At 39.3% G+C, this 17,843-nt stretch overlaps 1 protein-coding gene across 2 annotated transcripts in view; it reads right to left on the bottom strand.

Annotated features, from left to right (window-relative positions):
• PTPRN2 (protein tyrosine phosphatase receptor type N2) overlaps nt 1-17,843 on the bottom strand; it is a 690,377-nt gene that overhangs the window by 61,893 nt on the left and 610,641 nt on the right. For both annotated transcript variants that reach the window (XM_076331912.1, XM_076331913.1), the window contains one exon: nt 2,691-2,838. In XM_076331912.1, coding sequence (XP_076188027.1) covers nt 2,691-2,838 — 148 coding nt within the window. The remainder of the gene's footprint in view (nt 1-2,690; nt 2,839-17,843) is intronic.

Raw genomic sequence — 17,843 nt, 5'->3', positions numbered from 1 at the left:
GCAGTTTTGTTAATCTAGAAGGTCCAAGTTACTTCAATTGTTAGAATTTTTTAAACTACTAATTAATTAAGTGCAGTGTCAAGGTGTTCTGCTACCAAGTATTTTAAAAGCTGTTTGTAAATAGAGAAGAGAGGTATAAGAGTAAGCTATGATTAAATTGTGAGATTAAAGATAATGTTAATCTAGAAATTACATCGGTTATGTAAAAAATAGTATCATATTATTTTAAGACTGGCTAAGAAAGGAAAACACGAAGTAAATGCAACATGATATTAAAGCTTCTTTGAAGCTTTCCTAAGATGAAATCTTTTACATGAACTGGCAATCTTGTTCTACCTTGTCAAGGTGATTATGAATATGAAAGGGGTAAGGAAATGCTAACAAGGCATTACTCTGTGAGAATACTTTGAATATAGCATAACAACTTTGTAGCGTATCAAAACCATATCAACTTTGCTTCTTAATTTATTATGAAGCAAATCTGTGACTTTTTGCTATAGTTTTAATGTCAAACGTAGTCAAAAAAAAGTGGACAAACTGGGCTTTTTCTCGTCTCAGTCTAATCTTAGGGTCTACAATAACCATCACCTTATCAAAATTTAATATCGTTTAAACTCCATGCCACACTTTCCACCCATCATCAAAGCAGTTTTAAGGGTACAATATGACAGCTGTTTACCAGTGCACAGCAACTTCAGAAAGTGAGGGCAGGTAATTTTGTGCAATTCAGTCAAAAAAAGGAGGTTCCCAGTGCACTAACAGCTATAATAGAAGTTTCCACATTGTAACAAAGTACTAAGGGATTTTAAATGTGCTAAAATACTTCTAATTAAAGCTTCAGATAAATTGCAGCCACCCTGCCCATGTCCAAATACCTTCCCAGGTAGTACTGATTCAATCTAGACTCAGCAATGGGAAGAACAGGCACAACAACATGCTGTGGAAGAAGCAATGGGCAGAGACTTGTCGACTGAAGGCTGAGCAGTGTAGGCTGATTCATTCACGTGGTACAATATGATGCAAAGAGACAGACTATCTTAGCTCTGAAAATAGTTCAGCTCTCTAGTGTGGCATGACACCCAAGCTAAACATCTCTGCTTTTTAGCACTGCCGCAGCTATGTTACTTCTGGATTCAGAGCTAGAATGGTCTAGTCTGAGGGTCCCTATCTTGTTGCTCATTGTATCATGCAGACACGCCTCCTACATCAGCTGAATAACCAGCATCAATTTCTGGCAACATCTGTAGCTCCCATGCTGTCTCCAAGGCAGCAACCAGAAACAATCTGGCTTGTTTGGATTGCAGAGACTTGGAACAGCTTAAGATGCTCTGACTGTAAGTCCACATGGAAAAGAACACTTTAAGCAGGAAGATCAATTTGGATCAATACACATTATCATGGAGCAATTTTCACTTCCCGTCATGTTGGTTAAATGCTATTTTTTCAGGATGGAAAAGAGCACAGAAGTCTTGCACTTCTTTAACTTTCATGGTTACTTCTTTAGAACTTTTCAACAGACCTGATCCCAAAACCCATGGAAATCAGCAAACTGTTGCTGTTTCCCCAAAAGGCTTTTGACCAGCACCATATTTACTCAGGAGAATTCCTATCACCAAACTACCGTACTCCTCTCCTAAGCAGCAAAGTATTGCAGAAAGATCCACTACATAAACAAGAGAGCCAAACCCTGGTGAAGCAAATATGCAAGGACTGATGGGCTCAGTTAAATTATCATGTACTTCCAAAGAATCTTCACTCTAAATCTGGCTCTGACATTTACTTAATGTGTTACCTGTCATTTCCCCATTTCTAAAGGAGGAATGGTACTTACTCAAGGCTCTCATACGGAAAATTAATGTTTTCAGGGCACTTTAAAAATTAAAATAGCTGTATATGTTTGCCAAGCTACCCAGCTGGATTGTGGGCACGCTGACTGAGAGCATTTTTGTTGCTGTGGACTGTGCATATATTCTCAGTTTCAGCTTTGTTTCATTGGTTGCTTAATAAAATGTGTGGCCATAGATTACCAACGTAATCTATGAGATACATATATTTGCATAGGAAAAATATGTTGCTTTTATTTCAAGCTCAGAGAGGTGGCTGCTTACAGGAAAGAGCAGATTCTAGGAATATAAACACTGGCTGGTTTTTTTTCTTTTTCTCTTTTTATCCTAAGCCTAGCAGAGAGAGAAGCCAGTTTGCAAGCTTATCGACTGAAGCCTAAAGGGGCTCATTCAGTACAGCTGAGCGTCTGATAAAGAGATGATCTAGCTCTGATTATAGACTGCTGGTATTACTGTTGGATGGACATGATACCAACTTGTCTAAACACAAGCCAAACTTCTTTCTGTTGAATGGCTACAGATGCCACTCTTGTACAGAAAGTATACTCCAGCATTGAGAAGCACTCTGGCTATTGAATTTCATGAGACAGCACAGCTGCAGAGGCAGTGCTATGTGACAGGTGTGCATTTTTGTAACACATATGCAACTTATAAGGGGATAAACAGTGTCTGATATAACAGGACATGCACCTAGCCCGTAGTTGTAGCTACAGTTTTCTAGTACACATATAAGCTACTCTGTATTCTGTTTGCCTGTCATCTGTAGCTTTCAAACCACCGTGCAAAGGATATTGAGAAAAGTATCAAGAACTTAAAATGCAATAATTCAAATTAAACTATACATACATGGTACTACAGCCCGTGAGCGATTCTTCTGGATATTTTCCTCCTGCTGTGCAATGGTGGTGGCATTGGGTTCAGCCTGATAAGCACACAGAGCTTCCCACTCTTTCTCCAGACGATTCTTGTTTTTCAGATGATCTTCCATGTAGGACTGGAATTAAAAGAATACTGTATTAAGCATTGACTTAGCTAGGCTCCAAGCTAAGCTAAAAGGATGTACCTCAGGATGGAAAGCACAGGAATCCTGAGCTTTGGGGACAAAACACACTCAGTCTTATAGCTAACACTTAAGAGAGTTAACTTCAAGGTTATTTGTGTTATACAAAATGAGAATGCTAACATGGACCAGTGCTAACAGAGAAAAAATGCTTGAAAACCCCAGCTACTGAGCTTCAGGAGAAAACTATTTCTTCTTCAGTAGCTAGAAAATGTAAGCCCAAATGTCTCTTTCATCAGGCAATGAAAAAGAAACAGAAGTCCATTGATAAAAATTACTTACTACAACAACAGCTCACGTCACACTGAAGGCTTTTAAAACATAAAAATATGTTCAAGCACATATGTAAGTCACAACAATGATAGAACTGTTGAGGAGAATTAAAAAATTGCCAGGATGAAGTGTCATGGCTCAAGTACCAGGTCATTAGGAACTCATCCTGCACATGGACTGGCACAGACAGGGCCTTGAACTGAGAAGGTGCTGTTAATTAATATTAATATATGTTGTTAAAGATTGTACCTGGCATTCAGTAAAGTCAACAGTGTTAGGAGAAGCATCACCAAAGGAAAATTAACTGGCTGTGGCAGGACTGATGGCCCATCAGAGTATATTGGTGCAGGTCCTATGTTTTTGCAGATCTCCCAAGGCTAGAGATTCAGTACAGCAGTGGATCGGGAATTCAGTTCCAAAGGTTTGCCAAAAGTGAACTAAAACCCTATTCCTTCACCCTATGGACCTGAAAATCATCCAAGTAGGTGACAGGAAGAGAGCAGAAAGGAGGAAGGGTGAGGAAAACCAGAAATCTTCCCCTCCCTTTGACATGAAAATTAAGAAAGTGATCACCTGGTACTGTAAGCCTACTTATACAGCCAAATTACCTTTCAGACCCTGTCATCTTCTACGGTAAGCAACAGAATAATCTCACATTACACCCAGTTCGTATTTGTAAATTAAACTCCATACTACCCTTAAAGGTAGGTTGAAGTTAACATCCTTAAACAGATTAAAAAAGGGACAGACTGTTGAGGGGACAGGCTCAGGGTCTGGATGGGGGTCGGGAGCAGAGCTGTAGGCGCCTCTGGCCCAACCATCAGTCAAAGTGGTTCCTGCTGGGGAGCACTCACTAATAGAGCCCAATCTGTAGCAACCCTTGTCTAGAAAAAGCTCCTGGAAAGGATTCACTGAAAAGTACAAAAAGCAGTTTAATTGCTTAGAAAACCTTTCCCATAGACAATCTCTGTTATGTTGAATAGTTCTTCCCAAACATGCTTTAAAGAAGAAAGGCTCACATGCCCTCTCAGCAGGTTTAACAGAAGGTGCAAAAAGCTTGCAGCTTGCCTTCCACCAAATGGGAGCTCTGCTAAAGCTGTCGCTCCACCGTGCTGCCCACCCCACCAGCGAGGCAGGAGACTGCTCTCTCTTGCAGCTTGAATGTTTTTTCGGTTACAAAAGAGCCCCTGACTCCAGCTTTGTTTTGTGCAGGGTTTGTCAGGTACGAGATTTGTAAATCAAACCTGCTACTGAAAAGCAATTTGAGAAGCAACACTTCCAGAAAGGATATCTTTAAGGACATAGAAATATATCGCGTTAGAAGAAAGGTTTCTAAAGGAGGTAAAAAATAGTGGTGGCCTAGATACAATCAAAACACCTATTGTGTGATTGCTTCTTTTCTATAACGAAGGAAAAAGCATCGCAGTGGACAGAGCTGTGACCTGACGGATGGGGAGCTGGGAGAGTTGCGTGGCCCTGTTGTGTGCTAGGGAGTGCGTCAGCTAACATGTTCCCAGCCTTAACCTGCAAGTTAATGAGAGGAAACCATCCTCTGACAGTTTGCTTGTCCTTGCCGAAAGGCTGTTGCTACTGGAGAAAGGAGGGAGGCTAGAGATCCCATTCTTTTCTCCTAGTAAATCTGTGCCTGGACATCTATACTGAACATAATAAAAAAAAAGATAATCCCTCCTGAGAAGCGAATAGTTGGTACATAAGAATTTTTATGAGGCAAAGGGAAAAACTAGCAAAATCTTACAATAACACTGAGCCAAGACTCCTGGCTTCAGAGAAGCTGTTTAGCATGCAGCAGGCAGAGATCAGGCAGTCAAGGGCCAGCCCATAGCATCTTCCCATTTTAATCCACAGTTTTATAATCTGATTCATTTTGACATGCCCGTCACCAACGTCCCATAGACTTCAGGGACATTTTATGCAGATATACAGATCTGCCAACATTGAATCTCTCCAAAATGCTGTGAGATCCACGAAGCTGGAGGAAAAGGGCCATGAACATTTGATTCCTAAGGCAAAGCTGTACGTAGCAAGGAGCTTCCCGTCGCCTCCAACTTGTCTATTTGATGATTTCAAGGATTGTATTTTAAAAAGAAATTTTGTTTTCTTTTTAAATTGTCAAATGTGACACAGTTAAGATAATTTGATTGCTTTTAGTGCACATGAATTTTTAAATAACTTATCTCTCTTTAAAAAGGAATCCTCTTTTTACTTTTACCTTCCTTTTTCAGGGAAACCTGAGTGTAAAGAGAAATAATGCCCAAATGAAAACACACTGAAATCTTTACTTTAACCAGGAAACCACTTTTCGTGTAGTCTCAACGCCTGCAACGCATGGATCAGATTCACAGGGCACTTCCTGACAGATCTTGAAAAGGTGTTTGACTATTTGAACGGCCCCGTGGAAGGCTCTGTGCAATATGAACTTCTGCTTTACACACGAATAAAAAAGCTACCAAGAAAGAAGCTTGCTTTAAAACATTCAGAAGTCAGACAATTCCCTCAGAGTTAAGTAATCTTTCATTTACAATCCTTCAGAGCCCCTGTGCTCATCCCCATTTTGCTAAGCAGAAGCTTAGTGATTTTGAAACACTCTCTTGGGAGCTGCTGGATGTACATTAAATTGAGTGGAACTTCTGATATTTTAGAGATTGTATGTCTACTCAAATCCACCTCTTAATTAGGATGTTTTCCTGAGACATTCTGCAGCGTTTGCCTGGTACAGAAGAAATTCATTACCAACATGTCAAACACGCACATGATTTTCCTTGTCTCGGAGCAGCAGGTAAAATAAACAGAGGTCGTCACCACTGTTAGTGCAATGCTCCCCAAAGCCTGCTGAAAAAGGTAGAGGTCTGGTCTCACCAATATGTCCACATCAAGACAAGTCCTTAATCCTACGTATATGCTATTATTTAAACAAACACTGTCTGCTTGGCCAGATCTCCTGATGTACCTTAAATTTCATTAAGTCTTAATTTTCCTTCCCCAGGGCCTCACCTGCAAGGACAATTGGTAGCCCAGTTCATACTTTCTCTTGCATGCACAGATGAGATATTCTTGCTACCAAACATGTTATGGGGATGAGGAGGATGCATCGACGTTATGTGGAGAGGGGGGATGTGTTGTAAAATCTATTATTACTGTGTAAGACTTGACAGTCGTAAGGCAAAAGATGAACTTTCAGCCAGAGGATGAAAAAGTGTGCCAGGGACAATGAATGTCTGGCCAAGAGAACCAGCACCAGCGGCAAATATTAAGACAGATTCAGCGTGCCTGAACACAGGCACAAAGACAGAGCACAGCAGCCTGGCTTGGCTTTGGCAAAACTCACTGAGTGCTCGGCTGATGCTGTAATATGGTGTCAAACTACTTTGTTTTTCTTTACTCAAGGAGTGGCATCCAGTGCGTGCTCTGTGATGAAATTAAGGTTAACAAATGTAACAATTAAATTCTAATTGTCTGGTCAATCTCCAAATACCTTCTTCAGAGACAGTATGGTTTGCATCTGTCAAGATATTTGTTTTAAAAACACTTATTTTATTAGCTGATGTTCAGCTATTACAAAAAGCAATTATTTTTGACAACGTCCTTCCAATACGGTACTTGATTAGACACTCTTTTCATGACTGAGGATGTCTCTTTTAATGAAAAGATGGGCAACTGTTAAGTTGACAGACCTTGACAGGTCTAATCGAATCTCAAATGTCAGCTGATGAAGTGGATGGGACATTATCTTAATCCTTGTGACCACTCAAATCCACACCTTCCACCTAACAGTGTGAGAGCCACTGCTTTCAAACTGTTGCCACTTTTTCCAGAGATGCAGAGGGCCAGGCAGTGCCGTGGTGCTTCACTGGGTTCCTCAGAAGGAATTTGGAGAGGAGAGAATCGGCCTTAGCTATTATATAGCAAATTGTGCACTAAACGACCGTACTTGAAACAATTTGTTTTGTTATTCTCTCCAATTGACTTAAGTAAAGGCTTTTTTTGCCTTTGTTCCTTGCTAACTTGTAGGCTACATTGTTCCGGCACAGGACACACCAGCATTTTTGCTACTCTGCTTAAACTTCTTTGTCTTCTTCAGTACATATTGCATTGACTATATGTAAGAGGAAAACTTTTCTGTGTCAATCCAATTTACTTTCAACACAGCACAAGATTTTCTCCTTCCTTTTTCTGGCTTAATACCTTATCATTAGTGGTTTCACAGTAACTTTCTCTGTTCCCACTCATATTACTCAAAGTGCTACAGAAGTTAGAGACAGAAGAAGCCTATCTGACTACTCATTTCCAGGCCTTCAAGTAATGCCTTGTGTCTTGTACTTCACTAAGAAACTTTGCTAACATTTAGGTGCCCCGTATCTAAAGTAGAAGCCTAAAACACAGTTCATGACTATTGCTCGGGACACAAACTGTTCTGAACTATACACTGTATTCCTGGAAATACTCAAATATTTTCAATAAGGAATAGTAGCCCTCATTCGAGATGGCTTTTTCATAGGGATGCCAATAGTATTGCTTTTCTATTGCAAACTTAATTTGCTACTTGTTGTCACCAATCTATTTATTTCAATCCTAGTCTGCTTATACAGAATACTGCTGTTCTGTATAATTTCCACTTGTATATATTTCAGTGTCTTCACAGATCATGAATTAATGGATCTATGCAAACTATAGACGTCTCTTCTTGTGACTCTTTTCTTCAAAGATAATTTAACTTTATTTGTTGTATGTGTTTTCAGGTCTAAGGTTTTCAAACTTTTGAATTACTCCTGTCATCACTTCTGTGCAGAACTTTACACCGTGAGACCACTTGTAAAAGTCATTAAGTCACTTTCATCCACTTCCGGATCATGATTTAAAAAGTTAAATATAACTGGATCTAACAGCAATTCCTGTACTCCGCCAGACACTCCCATACATAGCTTTTGATCATTACTTTTTGTATATCATCCTTTAGCCACATTTCAATCCACATAATTGTCTTCTAAAAAATTGACGTTAATTTTTCAATTAACTATTCATGAGACAGTTTCAAGGCTTTATTAAAATCTGGATATTTTACATCTGTTGTTTTCACTTAATCTACTGGGTTTGTAGTTTTAGTTAAATAAAAAGCAATCAAGTTTGTCCAGGCAAGATTTATTCTTTATAAAATTATGCACATTCTTACTCATTGTGCAGCTATCCAATGGAAAGGATGGAGAGATTAGCAAATGCACAAAGGAAAGACTCCAGCCTTCCCCATCCTCTTAAATGAGACCCTCACAGTTATCTCCCTTTTATGCCCTTGAAAAATCTCTCCCTAGATAATCAGCAATTTCTTTTTTAATATGTGCTCCATTATTTTCTAGGGCTGGAGTCTGGACTCAGGGAATAGCAACAGAAAGGTTCATTTCTCTTCTCCTCTTTCCTTCTCCCCGCTCCTCTTTTATAAAATTATGATTACTTTATTCTTCTATTTTGGTGCACCCACACTTGTCCAGATCTGCTCAAATAAAGCTCCCCGAGATAAGTCACTATTAGAATCCTGAGCCATATTCAGACCACGCGGAGCACCACAATATTTCTTCAAATTTTCTAAGCATTTCTCACATCACCTAACAGTTTCATAGTAGTACTGAAGTTACTTTGGGCTCTTCCTTGTTTACAGAAGGTCGGTCTTTCTCTCTGAGCTGCTGTGGTGTTCTTGCAGAGACCGAGGGCTGGGAGCTCACCACACATGTTTCCATGAAGAATGCTCTCAGTGGTGCCCCATGTAGAAGAAAACATGAGAGCAGAGCCAAACCAGAGCCCATACCTACCATTCCTACCTTTATTCCTTAACAAAGCAGACCTTAAATAAAGAGTGGATGCACGATCTCAACCAATTGAAGTCTTTCAATCACCTAACATGTTAAGCAAATCACAGTTTTCTCCAACAGTTATATAGTTCTGTTGAAGCACCATAGATATTTCTGATGCTCTGATCCAACCGGCTCGCAGTAATGCAGAGCCTATAGCTGTTACCAAGACCAGCTCCACCTCTGAAATGCCACTCCATAACTGTTGTTAAAAGCACTAGCTTTAGCCCTAACATGGCAAATCAAGTTTTCAATGTTAACTGTAGAGAAGTGTGACTTTATTGGGCTAGTTACATTGAGTTTTTATATATATCTCTCTATATACCTCTCTCTATCTAAAAACAAAAATTCTGTTGTGGCAACTCATTGTCAGTATCTCACAGAACTCATATCTGGAAGAAATCTCAGTAAATTAACATCTGTCTATAAAGTCTTACATACTTTCAATCCTGGGGAGCGTTCTGCATCCACTACTGTCAATGGCAACACTCCTGACTTCATTGGAGCCAGGATTTCATCATCTGATTAGTCAGTTGTTTTAGGCTGAAGGCTCCTTTCTCTTTTCTAACCTGTCCTGTGCCATCCTGGATATCCTGATTTTATCAGCGAGAACTGTCTAAGGCAACCACAAATGAAAAAATCTAGGAAATAAAAACCTGGGAATTTGTATTTTGCCTTTATAAAAACACCGAGAAATTATTTTTCCTCCTCGGTGTTTGCAGCCATATTACTATCATAATGTGTTTTGATCTAACTTTTCTCCCATTTCTCAGTCCCTGATTACACCAGTGAAAAGAGTAGTTTTGAAGCCTTTTCAATTAAGTATTGAAAACTACTGTGAAGCTTTACTAGTAATTTGGCATAAAACACTACTAATATCATAGATAACATGGTAGGTGATGAAGAAAAACTAAAAAAAAACCAGAGGGAGGCAATTCTATGACAAAGCAACTATTCTGCCTGATTGAACATAATATCCCTAGATTGTTTCAAATAGGTTGTATTATTCAGAAATAAATTAACTTCCATAGTGATGTCAGCCAACAATAAAAAATGACATTCCATAGTTTCAATTTTATATTTGTAGATGTAAAGATTATTGTAAACAACTGAGCATGTACACAGAGAGCACAGTCGTGTTTTAAGCATGCCATTTAAATAATTTTAAACGATTGTCCTTGGGTTTCTAGAGAAGTATCATCTTTGCATGAGCAGCGTATGACATTATCTGTCAAACTAGACTATCGTGCAACTTTTGCAAGAATGACTGTAATTCACAAGTACATTAAATGGCAACCTATGTTCCATTTACCTAAATTAATATACCCTTGATGTAGTGTGTATCACTGCCTCCCCCTCTCTTAATGCTCTGATAATAGAGTTTTGTAACTTGTAAAAGGATTACTTCAATCCAATCAGCAGGTGCTGGGATCAGTGTGTGTCAGACAAATACTCGCTAATCCCTTTTCTTACAGCTCCCAGCTGCCAAAGGTGCTCAGTGAAATCCCAGTGAAATGGCTGGATACAACCTGGTGTGGACTGATGCAGCTCTGGAGGAAATCTTGGAAAATACATGTTCTGCTAAACGTTGCTTGAATCAGGAATGATGGAGGCAGGTATGCTTTTGAAAGGAAACGTAGCTAAGAAATTAAACATTAAAAAAAAATCAGAATGCTTAATTATGAAATATTTACTCTACCTGGCTCTCTAAATATAGCAGAAGATAAAGAAATTCACTCTACAAAGAATCCCTTCTCAAGGATTTTCAGCTACTTAATGGTGTCTTCTACGTCTTAAAATACAACCACCCCCATCTCCTCCTCCTTACCCCCTTTCTTGAAATCTAAATTATGCCTATGAAGTTTCACCCCTGCAATTAATTCGCTTTAAATAAACCTCAACAGAAAGGAGAAGATGATTACCATAAAAGGAATATAATTTGCTCCCTTACAATCTCTGTATTTCTATAGCTCCTTCTGTCCAACTGTCTGAAAGTACTCACATTACTTCTGCAGGGGAGGCAAGTATTATTGCCGTTTCACAGATGGGAAATGAAAGGGCAGAAACATCCAAGTGAATTTCCTGGGGTCACAGAATATGCTCCTAAAACACTTATTTTGCAGGGAAATTCAGAAGTCAGTCTTATGGACCGCTGTTTTTTCCTTTTCCCATGATCGTGTTTACAGACAGGGCTTAAGGTCGTGCAACGTTCACGAATCCATATCTGATAACATTTTAGAGCATACCAAATGTTCTGACTCTAATAGAATTAGAACAGGTTTCGGTTTGGGGGTTTTGTTTAAAAGTACAGGGTTTAAGTGGTTGATGAGTAGAGGAATTCAATTTATGCACGTTAGATTCTGTTTATACAAGACATGCCAAACTAAATAATAAAGATTTAAAAGATGAATTAGTCAAAATCAGTTTCCAGGCTTTCTGTACTTCTTATGGTAGATTTCACAATAAAAATCTTAAATAATAGCCTTTAAATAAAGGAAGAATGTTGTTTCAAAAAAATGGGGGGCTAGACCTCTTAGCCAAATACTGCTATTTCACAGCACGGGATATGTTGTGACATTTCTTAAAAACAAAAATAAATCCAAAACAAAAAACCCCAAACCTCTCCATTAAAGACAACTCTGCAGCATAGGAACTTATGCCGAGGTTAGTGTCAGCTGAATTCATCAGCTAAGACATTTTGGGAAGCGCTTCTGGTAGTTTTGTTAAAAAGCAAAAGTGCAAGCTAACACAGCTGAATAAAAAAGTAGCAGAAAAACTGCAACACCCCCCCCCCCCCCCCAAATCAGGTCCTTCAACTCTTTGTGATAAATATTGACACCCAATTCCATTCTCACAGGAAATTGCTTTTTCCTTTTTACACATTAAACCTATTTTTTAGATGATCCCTTCTTCTCACTTTATTTTTTTTACTAATGGTTTGAACATCATACCACAATCCAAGACATATTTGTGATTCATTTATATGCCTGCTAATGATGTTGTGTGTCTGAAATGAAAACTTTAAAAATATATTACCACACGCTAATTGCCTAGCTGAAAACACAAAACCAAATTCCCTGCCTTCTTCCTCTCCAAGCCCTGCTAACTCAATTAAGCATCTAAATTTGGGTTCCCGGTTGGGTACTGTATTTGCAAATCTAGATTTTAATGAATTAAAGTCTGTGTTTCTTTTCAGAGCACTTGTACAGTCACCTTCATTTACTATATATAAAAATTACCAAGAGATAAATATAGAATTCTGAAAACATCATGTTTAAAAACAATCTTGTCTTCAAGTGTGGTCAAGTTCTTCAGAGATAATGAGACTAGGAAAACCCAGGCAACCATGACCAAGTACATCAAAGTGATACAGCACATGATGTGATTTATAGATAGTCTGGCAAATTATGCCTCTGCTAGACAGTGGCCATCTTGAGGGTAGAAAGGAAAATATTTCTACAGACATAACATCCTTACTAGAGCAAAGGGATAAGCAGTAATATGCTTACTACTCTTCTTAACTATGTGAATGAAAGTGAAAAGGTGCTTCTCCAGGGGCAGATCATGACTTATAAAGGAAAACACTTATGCTTTTCAGTGTTTTTTTTGGGGAGAAAAAGGTATCAAAATTGATAGTGAGAATCTGTACACAAACACACACACAGATTTGTGTGAAAATTGAGAATATGCAATATGAAATCCAAAAAGTCTTGCAATCCACGCTATACCCACAGCCTAGTGGCAGAATATGCATAAGCACAAGTGAACATACGGTCACCTGTAGGAAAAGGCAAGGAAAGCACAGACTGGATAATCAGCCTTTTCCTTAGAAAACTCCCGTAACAGCCAGAGGCAGGAAACTTCAATCTCCATAAACATCTTCAATGGTCAAATCCTAGCACTCAAGACCATTTTGGAACCACATCCCAGACCTAGGATGCAGAGAAGTAACCCAATTAGAGTAACTGTCAGTGAGGACAGTAAGCAGTGAAGAAACCCTTTTTCCACAGAATTACTTTCAGGACTTAATGGAGATGACTGTGGGAGAAGACATGCCTGACTTCTGCCCTATCGCTTCCATGTCACACTCACAGCCACAACTGAACCAACATGCAGCAGGACACTGAGCAATGCTGGCCATGAGAAAGATATAGCTGGCAACTACCCAGCTCCCAAATCTACAGGAAGTGTCCCATTTTTTAGGTAACCTTTTATCTATGCTCCATGGGATTTTCAGCTGAGGTTGGCCTAGCTCAGTGGTTCTCAAATATTTTTCTCATGAAAGCATTCAAAACGGATTGTGAAGTGATGGTAGAAAAGCTTTAGAAGTGCGCAAGCTGAAGACATCCTAACGACTCCTGGGACTCTTGGGTTTCCATGGAAGCCAGTAAGGGATAACACCTTAAAGAAGTTTGAGGAACACTGGTCTAATCCACAGATGAGAATATTTAAAAGTGACAGCGGGCAAAATAAGAACAAGGGAAAGACAATGTGAAAGAGGACAGAAAAAGAAGCCAAGAACAGACTGTAGAGGTCAAAAAGAAAGTGAAATGATGAAAGGAGACACTGTACTGCAAAGAAAGAAAATCAGAAAAACAAAAACCAGAACACAGCAAATGAAGAAAATGCTATGGGAAGAACAACAACCCCATGCAGCGCTACAGGCTTGGGGAAAAGTGGCTGGAAAGCTGCCCGGCAGAGAAGGACCTGGGGGTGTTGGTCGACAGCCGGCTGAACATGAGCCGGCAGTGTGCCCAGGCGGCCAAGAAGGCCAATGGCATCCTGGCCTGTATCAGAACTAGTGTGGCCAGCAGGAGTAGGGAAGTGATCGTGCCCCTGTACTCGACACTGGTGAGGCCGCACCTCGAATATTGTGTTCAGTTTTGGGCCCCTCACTGCAAGAAGGACGTTGAGGTGCTGGAGCGTGTCCAGAGAAGGGCAACGAGGCTGGTGAGGGGTCTGGAGAACAAGTCTTATGAGGAGCGGCTGAGGGAACTGGGGTTGTTCAGCCTGGAGAAGAGGAGTCTGAGGGGAGACCTCATCGCTCTCTACAACTACCTGAAAGGAGGTTGTAGTGAGGTGGGTGTCGGTCTCTTCTCCCAAGTAGCAAGTAACAGGACGAGAGGAAATGGCCTCAAGTTGCGCCAGGGGAGGTTTAGATTGGATGTAAGGAAAAATTTCTTTACTGAAAGAGTGGTTAAACATTGGAACAGGCTGCCCAGGGAAGTGGTGGAGTCCCCATCCCTGGAAGTATTTAAAAGACGAGTAGATGAGGCACTTAGGGACATGGTTTAGTGGCCATGGTGGTGTTGGGTTGACGGTTGGACTCGATGATCTTAGAGGTCTTTTCCAACCTCAATGATTCTATGATTCTATGATTCTATGATTCTAAGTGAATTTTGGTCATAACTGCTAACTGTCGACATTTCCTCGTGTGCTGTTTCTCTTCCTTGGAATGCTTCGCTTCACATGCCGAACCAAGGAGAAAACATTGGGAGAATGACAGTAGTAGCTTTGAGTGGACGGTACAAGTACAGCTTACTGCTAAACAGAAGGAAAAAGCAAAATAAAGAACCTAAAATTCAGTGCATGTGTGCATGTGCACATGTGCGATGGCTAAGGATCTAGCAGACTGGGAATACATTCTTGAAGAAAACTGTTATCAATTCAGAAGAGACTCAGAAAATGAGTAGATGGCATCCTTTTCCAGTTAGTCACTATAGACTGCACATCCTCATTTTGGTTTTCACAAGCTTTTCCAGTGTGTATTTAACATCTTTCAGCCAGCTCTCCAAATAGGGAAAAGTTTGCTCTTAGATAATGAGGCCAAAACTAAACTCGCAGAATCAAATCTGACAAACCCAGGTGCAGAACTCCTTTATACTTTCATGTCATACTTTCATGTCTTAAAAAAGACTAATGAGGGACAAAAAAGGGCAAAAATATTACCCTTCGATTCGATCCTTTTTCTATTAAAGCCAGTATGATTAGTTGTGAGAGCAGAGCACTGGGACACCAGAGAATGGAGATCTACTCCTGGCTCTGCTTCTGACCTTAAGGTTAGTCTTGGTCAAGGCAGTTCCTTGTCTGTGCCTGAGCTTCCTGGACTAGAAAGACAGGATAATGATATTGACCTTTAAAAAGAGCTTTGAACCTACTGATCAAAAGTGCTGTGTAAGAGTTGGCTTATTATTATTTTGGTTACTGAAGTGAGTTGAAAGACTCCCGGTGACTTTAATCAAAATTTCTTATATCAAGCCCCAGAACCCTGCCTGAAGGACAAAGCATCTCAAAATTCAGTTGTGAGGATACACATATGGTAAGTCAAAGGCTGGTGCATACCATCAGATACTGCAGAGTTTTCTTGACTCCAGCAGAACTTTAAATAACACGAAAGTCATTTCTGGACTTCCAGAAGAAATAACAGATTAGGCACCATTAGTATATTCACTACGTTAATAGTAATTAGACACTATTATAATGCTTTCAGTCAAACTGGTCTAATGCAAAGAAAGACATCAAAAGGTGAAAGGAGGCAACGAGGAAAGAAGAAAGCACTTTTCTCAGGCAAGTTTCACGCATGCCCACCTGAGCAGCAGCAGGACATCCGTCCTGCTATGAGCCAGTACTGCCTTAGGGATTTTACGTTCCTGCTTCTGTGTGGTTGCTGTGGTTAATCAAACCAACTCTTCTGGGCGCCTTCCTACTAAAGCAGTAGGTAAAATCTGCATCAGAAATATTCCTGCATTTAGAAAAGCTTTAGTTTTGGATTCTGCATTAGTTTCATCCTTGACAAATTCCACCTCTTAACTACACCAGCCTACCACACTGGCGTGGCGACTGTCTCTTACTGTTGTGTTCTACGTCGGTTGTTACTCTTACAGAATGAATGAAGCAAACATACAGTCTATGGCATTTTCTGCTACAATATCACTCTGTCTGCAAGACTGTTGCAAAGGAACATTTGTAGGACTACAGATACAAGGTCAGTTCTGTAACCTGTAGTTTTCTGAGTGAACCCAATGAAGTTTCCACAGGTCCACAAAGAGGTAAAGCTTGGAGTAATCTCATGGTAGAGCAGGTACATGGGGGTTTGTTGTGTTGACAGTATCTTTATACAAAGTCCATCTACTCATTCAAACTATGTCTTTATCAAAGCATTTAAATGATCTCTAGATATAGCAGAAATGATTCTGCTGGTAAGATTTGTCACTGGCAAAGACATGTCACATCTCTTACATTAGCTTTTTTCTATAACGGTACACGGGCAAATTAAGTGTTCTTTAACATACATCTCCTCCAGTACCTATGTGGCTGAGACCACAGCAAATTAAATTTTGTAATTTATCACTGCTTTGCTTTTCACCATTTATGTCACTATATATTCGCAATTTCCTCATCCTGAGGAGCGAAAACAGCCTTGTCAGCTTCATTTGTACACTCCTGTAAGAGATGAAAATTGCAAATATTGCAAGGAAAAGTTTTAAAATTTAAAATGCCAAGTAGTTTTTCATTAACACTTAAAAGACGTGTATATTATATGTCTGCTCACAAATATTTATCTATACTTATATGAGGATACCGTTGCTGTATGTGGTATTTGTACACAAGCATACATGTGGGTATAAAGCACCCACCACTGAATACTCATCTCAAGGTACATGATGTTAATAAAAATATATGAAAACTGAAAATACACCACCATTTAAAGGGGCAAGAAGGCCTGTCTAAACACAAAGTAACATTGCTACCAAACATAGTTACAGGCTTTTTCTGTGGCATAAAAATATCACCAAGATCTAGGGCCCAATTCTGACCCGGCTCCCACCTGCTAATCAGTCGTGTGCAGATACAGCCTTGGGTGCAATTTCAGTTCTCAGACTTTTCTGCTGTAGCTTTTTTTCTCAGTAGTTTTTGTTATCTCAGTAGACATCTTCACTTTGGTAAGATGGATATTGAACTACTATCCTGCTACACATTCCAGGAATATGCACACAGCAAGCAGCTCGGCATCAGCTCACACATGAACAGCCTTAGCTCCCATAAAATATTCATTCATTTAAAAAATATTTGCACCCTGCTGTCAAACTTAGACAAATTCATACTGAGCTTCAGAAAATAGCTGTTTTAATGGTAAATGATGTTCCAGAAACCTCTTTCAGGCTAAACACTCTCGTCAAAATTATTTTAATAAGAAAGATTAACAATTTCAACATTAGCTGCTAATCCCCTTTCATTTGAAACTGTGCTGATAAAATTCTTTGCTTGTCATTCAAATAGTAAGTAATAATTATAGATTTGGGGCCTCCATCTCTTGCTTCATTAATAGTAAATTGCATGGAAGTCTGAAGCATAAAGTCAGCTTTGATACATCTCAAAATGCAATTTCCATAGCTTTCCTTAGCTATGTACAATTAATTACAGAGTTAATAAGGGGAATATGTTAATGAAAAGGAAATTATTCACTCAGACCACCTGGTCTTATCAAATTTCTTTAATATGTTTCCTTCTTTCTGTGAATTTGGATGACAGCAAGAACGCAAATCATGGTGTGCATTGCTAGTCCTTTAGTATTTTTTTTTGCAACCAGCTAAAGTCCATTTAAATTAAATATGAAAAGAATGTAAGAACTAGTCAGTACTAAATAACTGACTGTATTTGTTTTCTCAAGTTCAGTACCTTTTTAATTTTAAAACAAAAATGCTTAAACAACTTTATAATTACCAGACTCTCTTCAATGCTTGGAGTATAAATATAATGTACCCAATAAGGAGACATTGTCATTTTTTGTTTATTTTCTTTAAAGAA

Source organism: Aptenodytes patagonicus, chromosome 2, assembly GCF_965638725.1.
Source record: "Aptenodytes patagonicus chromosome 2, bAptPat1.pri.cur, whole genome shotgun sequence".
Taxonomy (NCBI): Eukaryota; Metazoa; Chordata; class Aves; order Sphenisciformes; family Spheniscidae; genus Aptenodytes; species Aptenodytes patagonicus.
Note: the sequence above shows the minus strand (reverse complement) of the source record. Positions and strands in the feature narration are given on the sequence as shown.